The sequence below is a fragment of the Trypanosoma brucei genome, chromosome 10 (assembly GCF_000002445.2).
Source record: "Trypanosoma brucei brucei TREU927 chromosome 10, whole genome shotgun sequence".
Classification (NCBI taxonomy): Eukaryota; Euglenozoa; class Kinetoplastea; order Trypanosomatida; family Trypanosomatidae; genus Trypanosoma; species Trypanosoma brucei.
This window is the reverse complement of record NC_007283.1, coordinates 1,718,430-1,735,323: the sequence shown is the minus strand read 5'-3', so window position 1 is coordinate 1,735,323 and position 16,894 is coordinate 1,718,430. Positions and strand designations below refer to the sequence as shown.

At 48.3% G+C, this 16,894-nt stretch overlaps 7 protein-coding genes and 10 non-coding genes across 17 annotated transcripts, besides 5 other annotated features; all 17 read right to left on the bottom strand.

Annotated features, from left to right (window-relative positions):
- Positions 1-213: 213 nt before the first annotated feature.
- Positions 214-1,176, bottom strand: Tb10.6k15.3810 (hypothetical protein, conserved; the record flags this gene model as incomplete). Its single annotated transcript, XM_817838.1, has 1 exon — positions 214-1,176. One exon carries the CDS (start codon positions 1,174-1,176, stop codon positions 214-216), a length of 963 nt encoding a protein of 320 aa, XP_822931.1.
- A 1,462-nt stretch (positions 1,177-2,638) lies between these two features.
- Positions 2,639-3,718, bottom strand: Tb10.6k15.3820 (sterol 24-c-methyltransferase, putative; the record flags this gene model as incomplete). Its single annotated transcript, XM_817837.1, has 1 exon — positions 2,639-3,718. The coding sequence occupies one exon, from the start codon at positions 3,716-3,718 to the stop codon at positions 2,639-2,641; it is 1,080 nt and encodes a 359-aa protein (XP_822930.1).
- A 681-nt stretch (positions 3,719-4,399) lies between these two features.
- On the bottom strand, positions 4,400-4,472 carry Tb10_snoRNA_0010. Its single transcript, XR_002989815.1, has one exon. It is a non-coding gene; the product is annotated as an H/ACA snoRNA, TB10Cs1H1 (small nucleolar RNA).
- A 46-nt stretch (positions 4,473-4,518) lies between these two features.
- Positions 4,519-4,613, bottom strand: Tb10_snoRNA_0009. Its single transcript, XR_002989814.1, has one exon. It is a non-coding gene; the product is annotated as a C/D snoRNA, TB10C1C1 (small nucleolar RNA).
- Positions 4,614-4,632: 19 nt separating this feature from the next.
- Positions 4,633-4,701, bottom strand: Tb10_snoRNA_0008. The gene has a single exon (XR_002989813.1). It is a non-coding gene; the product is annotated as an H/ACA snoRNA, TB10Cs1H3 (small nucleolar RNA).
- A 55-nt stretch (positions 4,702-4,756) lies between these two features.
- On the bottom strand, positions 4,757-4,833 carry Tb10_snoRNA_0007. Its single transcript, XR_002989812.1, has one exon. It is a non-coding gene; the product is annotated as a C/D snoRNA, TB10C1C4 (small nucleolar RNA).
- A 42-nt stretch (positions 4,834-4,875) lies between these two features.
- On the bottom strand, positions 4,876-4,942 carry Tb10_snoRNA_0006. The gene has a single exon (XR_002989811.1). It is a non-coding gene; the product is annotated as an H/ACA snoRNA, TB10Cs1H2 (small nucleolar RNA).
- A 106-nt stretch (positions 4,943-5,048) lies between these two features.
- On the bottom strand, positions 5,049-5,146 carry Tb10_snoRNA_0005. The gene has a single exon (XR_002989810.1). It is a non-coding gene; the product is annotated as a C/D snoRNA, TB10C1C3 (small nucleolar RNA).
- A 716-nt stretch (positions 5,147-5,862) lies between these two features.
- Positions 5,863-5,935, bottom strand: Tb10_snoRNA_0004. The gene has a single exon (XR_002989809.1). It is a non-coding gene; the product is annotated as an H/ACA snoRNA, TB10Cs1H1 (small nucleolar RNA).
- Positions 5,936-5,981: 46 nt separating this feature from the next.
- Positions 5,982-6,076, bottom strand: Tb10_snoRNA_0003. Its single transcript, XR_002989808.1, has one exon. It is a non-coding gene; the product is annotated as a C/D snoRNA, TB10C1C1 (small nucleolar RNA).
- A 19-nt stretch (positions 6,077-6,095) lies between these two features.
- Positions 6,096-6,164, bottom strand: Tb10_snoRNA_0002. The gene has a single exon (XR_002989807.1). It is a non-coding gene; the product is annotated as an H/ACA snoRNA, TB10Cs1H3 (small nucleolar RNA).
- A 55-nt stretch (positions 6,165-6,219) lies between these two features.
- On the bottom strand, positions 6,220-6,296 carry Tb10_snoRNA_0001. Its single transcript, XR_002989806.1, has one exon. It is a non-coding gene; the product is annotated as a C/D snoRNA, TB10C1C4 (small nucleolar RNA).
- A 1,279-nt stretch (positions 6,297-7,575) lies between these two features.
- On the bottom strand, positions 7,576-8,571 carry Tb10.6k15.3850 (glyceraldehyde 3-phosphate dehydrogenase cytosolic; the record flags this gene model as incomplete). The annotated part of the gene is made up of 1 exon (XM_817836.1): positions 7,576-8,571. The coding sequence occupies one exon, from the start codon at positions 8,569-8,571 to the stop codon at positions 7,576-7,578; it is 996 nt and encodes a 331-aa protein (XP_822929.1).
- Positions 8,572-8,746: 175 nt separating this feature from the next.
- Positions 8,747-8,781: a microsatellite.
- A 997-nt stretch (positions 8,782-9,778) lies between these two features.
- Positions 9,779-10,876, bottom strand: Tb10.6k15.3880 (short-chain dehydrogenase, putative; the record flags this gene model as incomplete). The annotated part of the gene is made up of 1 exon (XM_817835.1): positions 9,779-10,876. One exon carries the CDS (start codon positions 10,874-10,876, stop codon positions 9,779-9,781), a length of 1,098 nt encoding a protein of 365 aa, XP_822928.1.
- An 86-nt stretch (positions 10,877-10,962) lies between these two features.
- Positions 10,963-10,990: a microsatellite.
- A 378-nt stretch (positions 10,991-11,368) lies between these two features.
- On the bottom strand, positions 11,369-12,319 carry Tb10.6k15.3890 (endonuclease V, putative; the record flags this gene model as incomplete). Its single annotated transcript, XM_817834.1, has 1 exon — positions 11,369-12,319. The coding sequence occupies one exon, from the start codon at positions 12,317-12,319 to the stop codon at positions 11,369-11,371; it is 951 nt and encodes a 316-aa protein (XP_822927.1).
- A 177-nt stretch (positions 12,320-12,496) lies between these two features.
- Positions 12,497-12,553: a sequence feature (T-rich).
- Positions 12,554-12,887: 334 nt separating this feature from the next.
- Positions 12,888-12,918: a sequence feature (AT_rich).
- A 108-nt stretch (positions 12,919-13,026) lies between these two features.
- On the bottom strand, positions 13,027-13,989 carry Tb10.6k15.3900 (hypothetical protein, conserved; the record flags this gene model as incomplete). The annotated part of the gene is made up of 1 exon (XM_817833.1): positions 13,027-13,989. One exon carries the CDS (start codon positions 13,987-13,989, stop codon positions 13,027-13,029), a length of 963 nt encoding a protein of 320 aa, XP_822926.1.
- Positions 13,990-14,735: 746 nt separating this feature from the next.
- Positions 14,736-14,756: a microsatellite.
- Positions 14,757-15,515: 759 nt separating this feature from the next.
- On the bottom strand, positions 15,516-16,403 carry Tb10.6k15.3930 (hypothetical protein, conserved; the record flags this gene model as incomplete). Its single annotated transcript, XM_817832.1, has 1 exon — positions 15,516-16,403. One exon carries the CDS (start codon positions 16,401-16,403, stop codon positions 15,516-15,518), a length of 888 nt encoding a protein of 295 aa, XP_822925.1.
- Between the last annotated feature and the right edge of the window lie 491 nt (positions 16,404-16,894).

Sequence of the window (16,894 nt, the reverse complement as noted above, 5' to 3'; positions counted from 1 at the left end):
GGGTACTAAAATAATGGCGGGGTAAAAACAGAAGGGTACAACAATTGAAAAATGTAGGGTTACTATAACGGCGGGCAACATCACGGTAAAGAAAGTCAACCGTCTCTCCCAAAGCAACCAAGCGGCCCGTGTATAAGCGAATGGAAATTACACACACCACCGCAACCAGCATATACATAAGCAACAAAACGTTGGAAAGCGGAATTGCGTCCCTCAAATGTTCATTGCACTAGCCACATCCTGTACGGGCGCGTTCAGCCGTTCCCTTGTGAACTTTCCCACGCGGCCATGGTATATCAGCCCACACGCCTGACCAGAATAGGTAAGGTCCTTCCACCTGCTCATACGCTTTACTTCTTCAGGAACTCCGTAGCCATACTCCTCGCTTGAACGCTTGTACATGGGGTTAACAGCCACAGATGTTGGCACAAAGAACAGCGAAGGTATCGCTTTTGCCACATCATGTTCCACAATCATGTCACGGAGGTACTGTGGAAGCGTATCGGGATCGACGCGAGCCGATATAATGCCAGGAACGGCAGCGTGCTTGCCTTCTTCGTATTCCCACACAAAGTCCAGCCATCGTTGGGTGGCGATCTGCAAGCGCTCCTCGATAATCTTCATGCCTGCAAGTTCTGTCGGGTAGGCGAACATGCCACGTAACTGTGGCGGTAGGTCACCCCGGGAGAATATCGGCCGCACAACATCGCGAACGACGTGTACAACGAACGACCCCGGACCAGCGACTTCGTCTACCCACACAAGTGACATGTACTGAGTTGCGTATAATCCGCTTGGACGAACATTAACGGGAAAGAGAGGTCGAATGAGGGTCGGTTGAAGGAGCGTGCCCAGGCGCCAGACACCAATTATGGTGTCCGTGAGGAACAACTCTTTATCATTCACCTTCGCAACAGCTGCATCTTCGGCCATACGTTCGTGGAAGCGCATGAACACATCAAACGAGACGCCACCGTGTGCCTGCGCGGTTGCGCCAAACTGGTGCATCAGCATGTCACGCGTCGCTGCTGGAGCCAGCTCACCGTCGCGAACACGAGGATGTCTCGAGTCATCGAAGACACGGAAAATATCCTCAAGTCGCACCAGCCCCGTACCGTCACGGTCCATCGAACGGAACGCCCCCTCGATAAGGGCAGCTTGCTCGGGTGTTACCATGCTTCAGTGAGGCTCACTGCAAAGACACTGCGTTAAGGGTCAGTAACCACTTATGTTTCTTCACACCCCCGACCTTATTAGATAAATGATTCTGGAGGAAGCACGCGCCAACGCTGTTTACGCTTACCGTTCAATGGCTACAAAGGGAGCATATGGAAAAGTAACAGAAAAGAACAGTTTGAATAGGGTGCAGGTAGTTGGGAAAAAATCAGCAACATACTTGCGGGCACGGTGTTTCACACCCAATAGCCAAATGCCACCCCGCAAACGGAAGAACAATCAACAATTAGGAGGAAGGAAGCATATGTGTGAATATACAGACACCAGATCCATGTAGATGGTGCTGCACACATACTGATTCAGTTACAAAACGGAAGAGGGTAGCGGTTAAGGGGATGAAAGCCGGTCAGAGAAGTGCAACAGGGCTCAAAACCTACGGGAAAATAACACTGTTGGTAAATTCATTGCAGAGAGGCCTCTGCCAAGCACACGTCTCCCCAAGAGGACTCACACCTCTCATGCCCACCCAAGCATGCACAATGACGCAAATGGCCGAAGGCACGCTGCGGTCGTTCTACCATCGACTCCGCCACGATAAACAAACCTTGTGACACTTTTACAACCGTGCGTACGCCTACCAACAGTCATAGGTGAGCTGCAGGACTTCGCACCGCAAAGCTGTTCAGGTCTGCATATCGTTTTCACACATCGTGGGGTGTAGAACGCAGCCATACCACTCTCACCGTGCGTCCGGTAAAATAAAACGAAAACAAAAACAAATAATAACAGCGGATTACATATTCGTTCGCGCGCGTACCGATCACCACCGAAATCCATTGCTAACAAATAAATATAAAATAACGGAGAAAATTAAGAACAAGGAAGACACGCAAATGGCGGCGGCACGCCCGTCCACTCGTGCCGTCAACGACCCACACCCGGGGCGAGGCCGGAACATCGGCACACATCTGTCCAGTATTGACCAGGATGCAAGTAACTTCATTCCGTCCGTTGCTGTTCATAACACACTCTCACTCGCATTCACGCAAGTCACAGCCGCCTCACCGGAGTTGAAGGCAGACTGAAGGAAGGAGTATGTGGAAGACACCAGCATTTAAATACGATCAAAGGGTCCCGTCACGCGCAAGTGGTGGAACGCGATACACCGTAACGCCTCGTATATGCGTGCGTATAATAATTAGTGTGTCCGCGCACGTGTGTGCTTCACAGTATAGAGAAATAGGGGGAATATATGGTTAAAAATACGCTAACTGATACGTACAGCGGTTACACCCACCACCACGTCGACCGCAACAAAACTGACCGCTCCCCTTCCTGCCAAACAAGCACTACTTCACAGCGTGCGGCCTCTGTGCCGAGATGAAGCTGAAGGGCACTCTCACATATGGAGCAAATGAGACTGCTACCCTCTAAAGAAAACACCAATAGTCCCCGGCCACAGTTAGCACGACAGCTCTTCCCCAAGACGCGGTTTACGCGCCTTCACAAAGAAGGATGGCGTGAATATCCCAAGTTCGCCCCCCTTGACAAGGTTCACCGCTCCTTCTTCGAGGATCTCTGTCGCCTTACATGTACCTGCCGGTGCGAGGCGCACAGCCTCGAGCAAACGACATGTTACACTCGTCAACCAGCGCCCTGCAGGGGTCGCCCGAAGTCCACTCAGCGACGTGTAACTCCCCTGCAGTGGCTCATACCACGGGACGCTCTTCGGCTCGCCACTTTCGAATCGTTCCGCCATGTCAAAGCTCTCTTCCACAACGAAACCGGCGGCCTTTACCGCTGCGACAACCTGCCGCATCGTGTCGAGTTCAGGAAGACCGTCGCCAAGTTCGATACCATGCCGGACACGCTGGTGTTCCTCATTTGCCGGGTCATACAGGTCCGTCAAACACCACTCGTACAGCATAAAGTAGGCACCAGGTTTGATAGCGCGAAACACTTCACTATAGCACTTTACCTTACTCTCTGAGTGGCATGTCGCCTCGATGGCGTATGCTCCGTCGAACTCGTTGTCGCCAAAGCACATGTTACAGAAGTCGGTCTTAGTGTAGTTAATTTTACCGCTCATCCCGTAGCGGGAATCGTGCTGCCGCGCGCGATTTATTTGATACTCATTATTATTTACACCCATCACGTTGCACGATGTGAACCGTACCATGTTTCGTGCTGGCCCACCAATCCCGCAGCCAACGTCTAGCACAGTGTCCGTCGGTTTGAACTGAGCATGGTACGCAAGAAAGTACTCATACCGTGCGAGTGATTCGTAGAACGTCTCATTCATGTACCGAGGAGCAAAGTGGAAGTTTTGCCCCCAACCGTATTCATAGAAATCTGTAACGATATCGTAGTACTCGTTGGTCAGCGATGTCGCATCCTGCCGTCGCTCACTGGCGGAGGCACCCTTCCCATCGTATCGGTCACGCAGGCGTCCAGCCGTTGCATTCACATCGCCATTCACACCATTGGCATCACGTTCACGGGCAATGAGCAGGGAAAGTGGGCCACGAGATCCGGCCGACATAATCAACGATACTGTGCCTCTGCAATTTTACTCAATGTAACACACGTCCCTTCACCTTTCGCCGTGTGTCTATTCGAAACGATACGGTGGTGGCTATCGCTACTGATTCGTTGCTAATCACACGAACCGCTAAGACCTTTGCCAGTTTGCTTACCACACAAGGAACAGAAAAGTGAGGTAAAGCAGTTGGAGTTATTACCGATGCAGCTACGGTCGTCCGCTCTTGTAGCAAGAGGATCGTGCAAGCAGCGAAGAGACACGTGTACAATAACGAACACAAACAAATATATAACGTCGGGTAAACAAATCTTATATGCACGTACAGACAAAAACATAGCACAGATACGTTAGCTTGTCCCGTTCTGCAGTGCCACACCGTCAGGGCAAAGACAAACATCATGAAGCGCTAATGTACTCGCTATTATGATCAAACCGGTCAACGGCCAGTCGTCACTCGCGAGAACCACATTACATCACAAAATACACACCTCACTTATGTTGTACCGTGATGGAAAGCATCCGTACAAAGTTCACACAAGAGGATAAAAAAAAAGATATTTACATGAAGGCAAAAGGAAAAAAAACGATAAACCGGAAACTGTAAGAGCAGAGTCTGAGGTTAAGAACACCGGAGGCAACTCAAAGCACAGAGACACACAACACTAACAACATTCCACTCGTTTATCTTTCCCCTGGTGTAGACGAGTGGTTTGCGGAGATGCACACAAAGACCACTCGCTATTAAAGGGGATGATAATGACAACAGTGGAAAGTTACAACACACATAAAACCAAGAGGTAACATCAGTGCTACTATCTAACGATTGATTGTTTACTCATCAGGTAATATGCTCAGTTCTCCCGAGTTACATAAAAATAGGTTTCTCATCATACACACCAGTAACAAAGAACCTACAATCTGGGACCATGTTGTTGAACCACGCGAAGCACGAGTGTGACCTCGGTAGCCTGCCACGTTCCTGCAAGCAGCATACAAAAACACATGGGCAAGGGGATCACAACTAACCGCAATGTAAGATCGTCAGTGCCGCATGATAAAATGCATCAGGGTTCAGACTCGTCTTCCAATAGTATGATGGCAATCTCATCATTCTCACAAGGCTAGTGGGCACCCATCACAGTAATAGGGTGTGAGCGGTGTCTCGCACGTCACCCGACCACGGAGCAACACGCTTATGCTCGCGCAGCTTGAAATGAGTGCTCGTCATCAGGAACAGACATCACCTTCGATTAAGATGGAATGACGACGACACAGGTATAGAAGGGGGACTACAAGAGGGGAAGTAGCACAAGCGCACAAGCACGTAGGCATCTCAGCTGTTCTTTCTCGATTTAATTTATTCCATTCGTAGCTCACTCATTTGAATCATCGGTGTGTCGCGATGTGAATTGAATGCTCATCACGTGATGGTGCAGGTACAATACATAATAGGTGTGTGAAGGGGTATGGCAAGGTGGGGTAGTTTGTATCTGTTCTCAAGTAGGGGATAAAAATGAGAAAAGAAGGAGGAGGTGAATGTGAACGCATATGCGAGTCAGCGGGTGCGCACCACACGCCCGCAAACGGATGCGGTGAAATGATGCTGCTTTCTCTGCAGCGCGCCAGTGTTACCCATTCGCTCGCTCGCGCTGCCTCCTTTGTAAGCCCTCTTCTGCACATGCCGCTCATGGCTATACGTGTACTCAGTGGTGCCCGCCATTCATACCACCGGGTGGGGAGTCTCGCACCGACGAAAGTACGGCCCGCGTAGTTGCTGCTGTGGGATCCACCAGAGGGGATCAACCACCACAGCCGGTGGCCCCCGCACCGCCAGCGGCACGAGGTTTTACTGCGCGCAGGTCTCCCCACGCGAGGCACTCACTGCCTTCGGAAATTCGGGCGAGGGACTTTGGCTCGGGACCCGCGTCATGGCGGCACCCCGTCGAGCGGTGGAGGCGTCTTGTGGCGCGCGGCTGCGTATGTTGCCCAAAATGGGTTTGCTTTTGCAACGGCAGCGGAGGGGAAACTACACGCCTGCAGTGTCAACAACACACCGCATCACGTCGCGTGGGGTGGCCGCATCCTCATCATCCTTTACTAGTACGACGGACACAGACACACAACACTAACAACATTCCACTCGTTTATCTTTCCCCCGGTGTAGACGAGTGGTTTGCGGAGATGCACACAAAGACCACTCGCTATTAAAGGGGATGATAATGACAACAGTGGAAAGTTACAACACACATAAAACCAAGAGGTAACATCAGTGCTACTATCTAACGATTGATTGTTTACTCATCAGGTAATATGCTCAGTTCTCCCGAGTTACATAAAAATAGGTTTCTCATCATACACACCAGTAACAAAGAACCTACAATCTGGGACCATGTTGTTGAACCACGCGAAGCACGAGTGTGACCTCGGTGGCCTGCCACGTTCCTGCAAGCAGCATACAAAAACACATGGGCAAGGGGATCACAACTAACCGCAATGTAAGATCGTCAGTGCCGCATGATAAAATGCATCAGGGTTCAGACTCGTCTTCCAATAGTATGATGGCAATCTCATCATTCTCACAAGGGTGGTGGGCATTCGTTGTGGTGCTACGGTACATATACTAGAAGGAAAATGTATGTGCATGTGTGTGTGTGTGTATTGGAAATGCATAGTGAAATGAACATATTGGTTGCAGCACAGCGGAAACGGGTACAACTACTGTAGCACGGAAGGCAGGGAAGGTAGAAATGGTGTGTGACTCTTCCCATACAAAAATAAATTAAAGTGCACGCGAGCACTGCCGCAGATGTTATCATCATTATTGGTCAAGCACATCCCCAGCCACACAGATGTGCAACAAGCATGTTTCCCTCGTAATTAAGCAACCGCTACCAGTACACTACACAACGCAAGTAGTCCACAATTAAAGCACCTCCATAAGTGTCTTTGCGAGCATCGCGTCATGGTGTAGTCGCGATGCCTTCTTCTTCCGAAGGGAGTGGCGCTCACCAGGGTAAACAACGCTGCAGCACGGTTTGCCCGCGTCGATCATGGCATTAACCACAACGCTCGTGTGACAGAAGTGAACGTTCTCGTCAAGCAACCCATGGGCTATGAAAACGCGGTTCAGTTCCTCTGGAAAGTTGGAGGCAAAAGCCTTAATGGCACTCCTCGTGTAGGCATCACTTATGGCGCATTTGGCAGTAGCGTCACCCTTGCTGCCTGATGTTCTATCAGCGTTGGTGCTGTGTTGTGCACTTCACTTTTCGTTATGAAATAAGGAGAGAACATTTTTAAATGTTGTGTTGCAATTGTCGCAGGCTGGGTTTAATACTAACGGGTTGTATCTGATGTTTGATAAATTTAAGCAAATAATGGCGTACAAACTTTTTCTTGTGTTTGTATCAAAAGTTTCCTCATTTTATTCTGGTTTTTTGGCTGCTCTTTTAGTATACTACTCCTGAAATTAACTCTCTTTTTTTTTCGTGTGACATGTAGTACATATGAAATCTGTTTTTTTGTGCTAACGGCATCCTTTGGTGCCTCTGTGAAGTCACTTAGCTATAATCTCCCGCCGCTTTAATTTTCCTGGAGGGTATTGTTTGATGCAAGAGAAAAACAAAAAAAACTGACCCCTTTTAATTGTGTCACAGAACTCCACAAATTGCGCGTTATATCCCCATAAATTTGTTGAATTGAAAAAGATATAAGTACCTCCTGCTTCCCCCGGCCAATCTCCTATTGGCACTCGTCGTGGTTGCTTTCGGGTTGAATGTTTGAAGCGAGAGCATTTTACCTTGATGAGTAGGGGGTAAAACGCAACAAAAAAGAAAAGAAGTGGCTAAAAGCCCACTTTCTCACTTTGTGATGTGCGCAATGAGGTCTAGGACCTTGTTTGAGTACCCGGTTTCGTTGTCATACCACGAGACCAGCTTAACGAAGTTGTCGTTCAGCGAAATACCCGCCCTGGCATCGAAGACGGATGTGAGCGGAATGCCGTTGATGTCACTGGAAACAATCTCTTCGTCCACATAACCCAAAATCCCCTTCAGTTCACCCTCTGATGCAGCCTTAATGGCGTCGCAAATTTGCTTGTAGGTCGCGGGACGCTCTAGCCGCACTGTGAGATCCACCACGGAAACGTTGGGAGTTGGTACACGGAAGGCCATACCAGTGAGTTTGCCATTGAGCGACGGGATGATTTTGCCCACCGCTTTCGCCGCACCGGTGGATGAAGGAATAATATTCTGCGCTGCACCCCTGCCGCCACGCCAGTCCTTCTGCGAGGGGCCATCGACAGTTTTCTGTGTCGCCGTTGTTGCGTGAACGGTTGTCATGAGTCCTTCCACGATGCCAAACTTGTCGTTGAGCACCTTTGCAAGGGGGGCAAGGCAGTTCGTCGTGCATGATGCGTTTGAGACGATGGCTTCCCCCTTGTAAGTCGTGTGGTTTACACCCATAACGAACATTGGTGTGTCGTCCTTCGAAGGACCTGTGATGACGACCTTCTTGGCACCAGCCTGGATGTGCTTTCGTGCCGTATCGTCGGAGAGAAAAAGTCCAGTAGACTCCACAACAACGTCCACATTAATTTCATTCCACTTCAAGTTCGCGGGATCCCGCTCGGACGTGACGCGAATCTTCTTGCCGTTTACCACAAGTGCACCACCTTGAACCTCTACCGCACCTTCGAAGCGGCCGTGAGTGGAATCATACTTCAACATGTAAGCCATGTAATCCGCATCGAGCAAATCGTTGATCCCAACAATTTCGATGTCGTTTCGGCGCTGCGCAGCTCGGAACACAACGCGGCCAATACGACCAAACCCATTGATGCCGACTCTGATTACCATTGGATTCGCAAAATAAATAACCTTTTCTTAATTGTTTTTGGAGCTGTCAAATTATGGAATCTTCCCCACAGCCACAAGGTGCCAAACGTGTGTGCAGACACCAGTGCACACGTTTCGGAAGGATGCAATGAAAAAAAAGAAAAAGAAAAAATGGAGCCAAAATTAACAAAGAAAGCACACACACACACACATACACACACACACACACACTCGCAGACTGGGCTTCAAGTATACACCAAAGTGCAGCTCTACACATGCCATACCTAATGCCTCTTTCCCCATGCTCATGTACCCCACTTTCACCAAGTATTAGCTTCCCACGCAGATGGGAAAACAACACGTGGCAAACATCAACCAAGCTCTCCGTGCGCAGCTCTCTCATGTTTACCCCACGTGACGGCAAAACAAACGAAAGGACTGCGACTTCACCTCTAACTGCAACGAAAAGAAAAACGATAGGGGAAGGATTTTAAAAAGTCACTGCATCAGTAAAGGATAGAACAATAAAACACACTCCAAAGTGAGGTGAGAGCCCATCCCCCCAACTACCGCGGTACGGAAATGACCCTAGTCCATCTAAACCTAAATCAAACACATATCCATCCTTTTCAGCAATACAGCACATATGCACTCGAAAGATCGGAGTAAACGATACGTGCTTCCGCGCACGGCTATTAACAAATTCATTGGCCCTAATGTGAACAACTCCCACGCCACCACGAGCCACATCAGGGTACATGCACTAGCCATAAATCCAGTTGTAAATTGAATAACCACCAACGCAGGATACGAACGCAATCGCTCATCGTCGCCATCCTTCTCCATGTGATCCCCGACATTTATATAAAAGAAAAAGAAATTTGTGGAGCTGAAAAGCCCATGCAAATCGAAAGTGAAAGAGCACTTAGACTGCCACATACGCTCTTAAGGACAACCAAAGGATAAAAAAGCAACTACTCGTGGCCACAAGATTCATGCCCGTCGCCTCTCGTCGATAACCCTGTCGGAAGAGATAAATATTGGTCGAAGTATTCCCAATCACTTGTAAATACAAAAAAAAAAACGTCCTGCAACATCATCTATTTCCCCCAAACCCACACTGAAATACGAAACCAACTGCACCAGCCATTGCACGACCAACCAAATTATCACAGCCAAAGACACAACAACGACAGATCTCAACGTAGTGGGAGCAGAAGTTGCTTGCTCATTTCTCCGAACTACTCCTGCTACTGTCACTTTCGCTTGGACAATTCCCCTTGCTGGTCTCTACATTGGTACTTTGGGTGGACGGGGAAATCACCCACATAAACCACGGAACCGGTAAAAACCTGAAAAGGGTCAGGAACAGCAGGCTGTACGGGATATACAGCCGTTCCACACCGTGTGTGATGGCCCAAACGCAGGCCTCTGCCGCCTCCTCCGGGGTAACAGGGCGCCTAAAGATTGAAAGGAAGTAACCCAGAATACGAGACCTCCTTATGGTGTTTACTGACTGCCCCTCTGCGGTGTTTGCCGCGTCTGCTGTGTTCATTACTCTAGAAGAAGAGAACGGTGATGGTGTCCGTAGTAACGTTGGTTGACTACTCACAACATTGTACGGACATAACAATGTCGTACGAACCTTGCCGCAGCATCCATTTTCTCTAATTAGCATTTGGATGCTCTCGTGCGCACCAACGGCCGCCCATTGTGAGGCAGCGAAATCCGGCTGTGACGCGTTTCCCAGCAACCCGTTCGCATCCGTAATAGTGACGAAGTACCCGTCCCGACGCTCCAACATCGCCGGGAGGAAGGCTCTTGCGAGGATAAGGGGGCACAAAGCGTTGACGTGCAGGATGCGTTCAATAGCGTTGTCAGCATGGTCCAAAAACGCCTTGCTGCTCACATTTAGTGCCGCATTAACGACGATATGGACGGTTCCAACCTGCTTCACTAGACGGTGCAGATGAAACCGATTGGACAAATCAACAACAACTGTCTTCAAGCAGTCGTTACCCTCAAGCTCGTTTGCGCTCGTTTCCGTTAACCCTTCTGTGTCACAGTTTGCACTTTTGGTTGGCCGAGGAGAGGGAATCAGCAGTGCCTCCTTAGACAACTGTGACAGTTTCTCCTTGTTGTCGTCCCATACATGCACGGTCGCGCCAAGCCGAAGGAAATGAAGCGCAAGGTGCTTTCCAATGCCTACGGAGCCGCCTGTAATCACCACAGTCTTCCCCGCTACAGACACGCGGCGGTACGACAAGAGGGAGTACAGGGACCAGAGTACCCAACCAATAAAGCTTATGAACAGTAAAAATATCATTCCCTACCAACCGTGGGCAAGCTATCTGTTTCTGTGGAATTTTTCGTGTACCTTATTTTTTCATTTTTTTTTTAAAAGCAAAGTGGTGTTGATGTTTTTGTTGTTGTTGTTGTTTCGAAAATAAATGCACAAATGACCCTCAGTTAACTAGTAGGTTTGCACAAACGCCACCATCAAACACTGCCCCGGGTTCCCACAAAGAGGAGAACATGGAAAGGGAAAGCGATGTAAAACGACCACACCAGAAATGCGTATCCCCATTCCTGGCTGCGGAAGTGGATGTGGGGAAAAACATAGTGAAAAGGAGAACTGCAAAGGGGGGATGCGATGACTCAACGTGTTTCCCCCTCCTTCCCAGAGCGTTCAAATACATCAACTAGTGGTACCAACCTCTTCAGCCACACCCCCATTCTGCCTCCTCTTCTTCTTCTTTCCCGCCACTGTTACACGCAAAAATACATGAGAAACAAGCGTTCAACGTCCCGTGGCCGCTCAGCATTCATTTAGTTGAATCCGTCGGATAAACTCACGCGAGTGCAAGTCGGCAGCGCGGATGGGTTCGGGAACACGATATTTGCACATGGAAACAGCCAGCGCTGCGGCCTCTGCATATCCGACGCGGTTCCCAGGCGAAATGAAAATGGGGTTTTTAACTCGACGGTTGGGCGTAGCCGCATAACCCCAAAGTCTTCCACTCTCGCCAATTATAGGTACGAAGCAAGCCTCGCACACCCCCGAGCTACTGGAAAGGTATGTACCTTCAAATCGACGTGATGCTACGGTGTGTTCCTCTGCAAAACGAGCATCCATAGAGTCGCGTGTAATCCCATCTATCGACAGGAACTTCTTAGCGCATCCAACGGTGGGAATATCCAATACAACTCCCAAGTGACTTGCAAGTCCACATCGAAGTGGATGGTGCACGCCACAACCATCAACTAGTAGAAGTTGGGGGAAACATGCCTCTTCAAATAACTCATCACGTACGCTCTCAATCAACTGCACCAGTGGGCCCGCCTCCCGGAACGCGAGGTAAGACGTTATATATGGTTCCTTGACCTCACAACGCTGAACAAAAGTACGGCACACTTTCATAGACGGATACTCCATCACGGCAAGACAAGCAACTGCGGTATCACCTCCCTGAATAAAGGATATGTCAACGCCGCCGACGTGGCGGAGAATGGGAGGGGAGTGCCTTCCCCGACGGCGTTCATCGCGTTCAAGTTGTGGTCCAATTGCAGAAGATGCAAACTCTTCCACAAGGTGGTGGGGAAGCAAGAAGGAGTCGCGTGGAGCCTTTACACACTCAGTACCTTCCTCGTAAAGTTCCACCATTCCATTGGTGTTGGGTACACACACCTCAGCGGCCAACCTTTTTTGCATGGAAGCCCACATGTCCAACTTTGTCGCGGTAACTTCACTCATTTCTCCCACACCCATATGTTCAGTTCCTGTGTTTATGTACCCCGCAAGGAACCCCAACAGGTTCGCTTTCTGGTGCCGTGACGCCGGAAAATACGAGGCGGAGGGTTGATTGTTTGACCTTACAGAAAAACACCACCACAGAAGCAACCGCGGGCACACTGAGGCATCACCTTGCAGTACGAAGAAGTGCAGAAAGAAAAAAAAGGTAATGAGGAAATGAGGAGAGAAGAGAAACAACAAAAAAAAAAATTGCTTCACTTACGAACCCTCAGTAGGTCTTGCAAAGCTACGTGCACACATGTTGGTGCCGCAATAGTCAGCTACATTTGCTCCCTACTTGTACTTCCGTTCACATATTTGAGATAGTGGACCTTGTTTTACAGATGAAAGTGCATCATTCACGAACTTCTCTACTCCTCTTTGGAGTACTGTGTATTATTCAGTGGTGGCTACTATGAGGGGTCCCCCCAACAAGTCAAAATTTCGCATAAATACCACTACTACATCACTACGAAAAAAAAAAAAGAGAACAGTGTGTCAGAATAAAATGGGCAAATACGATTGACAGAGCCGGAGCAGTCACTATAAAAAGAATATATATTTATATATATATAGGTATACAGCATGAAGACACCAAACGTAATCATTTCAACAAACAGAAAATAATCAAATAGGAGGAGTTTTGACGAAAGCTGTGTAAACACAGGCGGATAAGACCTCCTTTACACCTTCTTGATACCCAGTGTCGGGTTCGAGAAACCCATGCGCTTCGTCGATGTTGAGGAATACAGATTGTGGAACTTCTTCTTCATACCTTTTGTCGACATGAGTCCCGGTACGGTTGGATTCTTCACTGAGCGCCCAACATCCTCCATGTACGATATATTATTCCGATGCAGAGAAATCGGTTGATTCTCGGGCGAGTAAAACTGATCCTGCTGCTTGTGCTCTGCCGTTGTGCCACCACCACTGCCACGGGCACTGGCAGAACCGCTCGTGTGCACAGCCTCAAGTTCCCTAAAATAGCGCCGTATGCGGTCGGTTTGGACCCAGTTATACGCAAAATGTTCAACGGTGCGCTTTGTGGAGTACGTCGTCGGGTCATAATTCTCCTGGTACGCCTTCGGTCTGAATTTTTGCGAGCGAAACCAGAAAGGGTTTCCAAAGCGTGGGTAGAGGCCAATGCGAATGGCCTGCGCCTTCGCTACGCGAAGCTTTACTACAGCCTCAGGGTTGAGTGGAAGAATGTCAGCCGGGTACATGTGACCCGTCCTAGTTAAGAAACGAGATATGGTGGCGGGATTCTTGTAGTTAAGCTTCATATAAACTTCAGGTGATGGTCTCTGCACCCCTTGTGGGTCCTTATCTTCAATGTCGAATGGTTGTGCATTGCGGAACTGTTGCATGGCAATATCTCCTACCGTCTCACCGGTGCGCCAACGAGAGAGATTTGTGATGAGTTGTTCGTCGGGAAAGCGGTGATAGTGCAGTTGCACCTGCTGCCCAAAAAGCCATCCCTCCCGCCCTTGCTTGCGACCCCTGTATGCTGGTTTTTCTTGCGGTTCTGTGTGGTAAGGTGTAGAGTCCTGCTTTGTGAGAAGGCCAATATATTCATTCCATGGCTGTCTGCAAACAGCAAACTGCGATAGCGCATGTGCATATACCGACCCACCCGTACGATTCATGTCACCCTTTCCACAGTTTAGCGCAAATTATCCTTCCCTTCCTCCGCTACGACCTGTTTATGCCGTTTCACCACTAGACCCTCCTTCGCACACACTTTTGGTTGTGCAAAGGCACTCTTCTCCACAAAAGAAAAAGTTTAGAGAAGCGCAAGAAATATCAGAAACCCAGAAAGTTGTAAGGGTGTGAAACGGTGCGCCAAGCACACTGTTAGTGGTAGTGTGCTAGCATCTAGTCTTACTATTTTATTTATTTATTTTACGTTGACATCTCCTCGTTGCAGAGGAAAGTAATAGTGCTGCAACAAATTGCACACCACACCCTTTATGCATTTGTGTTACTCTGGATACCACATTAAGAGTCGAATACAAACACACGTACGCTTACACAAACGGAGTTTTAACATTCCACAGCATTCGGCCGCCAGTGACTATAGGAACGTGGCACCAAACCAGCAATATTATCACCACAGTTCCTCTTATTTCATTAACTGCGTAAAGGTGAAGTATCTTAACATGCACATCGCCCAATTAAACATGTATATAACACAAGAAACCCATGTAGGCATAACTTTCTGTCGATATCCCCTCCTCGAAAGCTTAGCACACAGACTGACCGAAAGAAATAATATCATCTGCAGCTATTAGCCTCATTAAGCTTTAAATCTCGAGATCGCGAATGTTACTACAGCCCCTGTCGAGGGAATTTTTGCATAAGAATGAAATGAAAAAGAAGCATGGATGGTGTAAAAAGAAAAGAAAAGAAAAGAGGAAGTTAAATGGGGGAAGCAAATAAACAAAGTAAAATAAAACAAACGCAATAACAACACATTACTGGTCAGAGGTATATCACCACGACCCGCACCCGGCCGTCGGTACATAAAATTTACCTGCTTCATGTATGAGGGAAGGTACCGCCGGAAACGCTGTGGAAGAAAGGAGTCCTTTTCTCTCCCGAGCGTAACGTCAAGAGGGAGGCAAAGAAAGCTGTACCACAGAGGAAAGAATATAAAACAAATAAGCACGCACACAGAAACACACACACACAACTTGACGTAAATTCGTTTCTTTTTTTTTTTTTACAATGAGACAAAAGAGAAAAGGAATGCTTCTTTCGCACTGCGCAGTACCAGTTGGTAGGAATTTATCCGTTGGGCCCCATACGATAAAACACAGCGCACAAACCAAAACTTTTCTTACGGTAACTTTTTTTTTGGAACACAGAAACGGCCACTCCACTCGTTTACATCCACCTCTACCAACCGCATACATCAGTTCCCTTTTTTCCCCCCATGCGATTGCTCTTCACTCACTTCTCCCACACCGCTCGTCAGCATCCATAAATGAAAGAAGAAGGAACAAAGCCAAAATAGCGACAACTTGTCGCGTCCGTGTAGGAGCACATATCACATTATTTACTTATGGACAGCCGCTGATGAGTACATTTTCACCGTGAAGGGATTCTACAAACAAACAAAACAAACAAACTACAACGGAGAAACACCAAACAAAAATAAGTGCGGCTGCAACTACTCGCCCGGCATTTCCTCCTCGTCGTCCACGCGCTTGTCCTCCTCTAGCAACGGGATAGAGGGATCGGCAAGTGCATATAATTTGGTCATCACTTCCTCCACACGCTTTTGCATCTGCAGATCGTACACCTCCTTCTTCTTCGTGCGGTACATCTTGAGTGTATCCAACGGCAAACTGAATTTCTCGCCAAGTGCCATCATATCAATCGCAGCAGAGCGCATAACACCGAGGCCGAAAGCCAAGAGGCCGGGTCCAAAAAGATAAAACAGATACACGCTTTGCAAATCTCTTACCCAGTCAAGGCCAAGCAGAGACGCCAGGAAGTTGTGGACTTCATATCTGATTCCCGACATGGGATTGAAATCGTTGCTAGTACCCACTGGGCTATCGTAGGCCGTCACGTTTTCTTCCATGGATGGTACAAGTACATTTCTCAACCAAACACGTACTGATGCCTCCATGAGGAAACGCATTCCAACAAAGAAGAAAATACAGGTGACGGCAATAAAACATTTGATCACTACGAAAAAGCAGACACGCCGGCGCGTGGACCTCCACGCCGCCTGCGTTAGTTTGCGTTCTGATATTTCATCCGCAACAATAGAGATGTTGTTCAGCCCCTTTGTCACGGACTTCCGCATCCACCACGAGCGAATGTTTTCGTACGAGAGCCAAAATAGGAAAACACAGATACCCACAATAATTGGCACGGTGAAGCACTTCAAGACATACACCCCAATAGAGTTGCTGTAGTGCTCTTTAATATCCATACGAAACTCATCATAAATGTCACGGAGGGCCTCTTCGTCTTCTGCACACGATAACACTGCAATCTCCCTTTTGAGACGGTCGATTTCACTCTGTAGCTTTTCCAGTGGCTCCATCCTTTGACGAATCGCCTTTCGTTGTTCCCTATCCCTCTCCAACTTTTCAACAAGACCTTACTAGTTGATTCCCGCCACTTGCACCGTTGTAATGTGGAAAGCAAAAGATATTCCAGTAAACGAGCGAATTATTGTGCTGCACGACAACGACCGGTTCCATTCAAAAAGAAAACAACAGTTTATGTATGTGGAAGAGGGTACAGGATGACAGTTTAAAAAAAGGAATAAACTAGGGTTTGGGAGGCAGTTGCGTTTTGCCCCGCCACACTCCTCACTTCGTTTCACCCGTATAAGCCTAAACATGCTTTTATAATCCTCCAGTAGGGATATATGGTTGTGTATCTATACGCGCGTGAAATTCTTCCTGGATGGCTTCACGGGCACGACAACGTGCGCGAGGACCTGCTCAAGCAAACAGACGTATGTCCTTTACCTTTGCCACATCACCTAAACTCCATGGTATGACATCCGTTTCCTTCTTCCCCATTGAT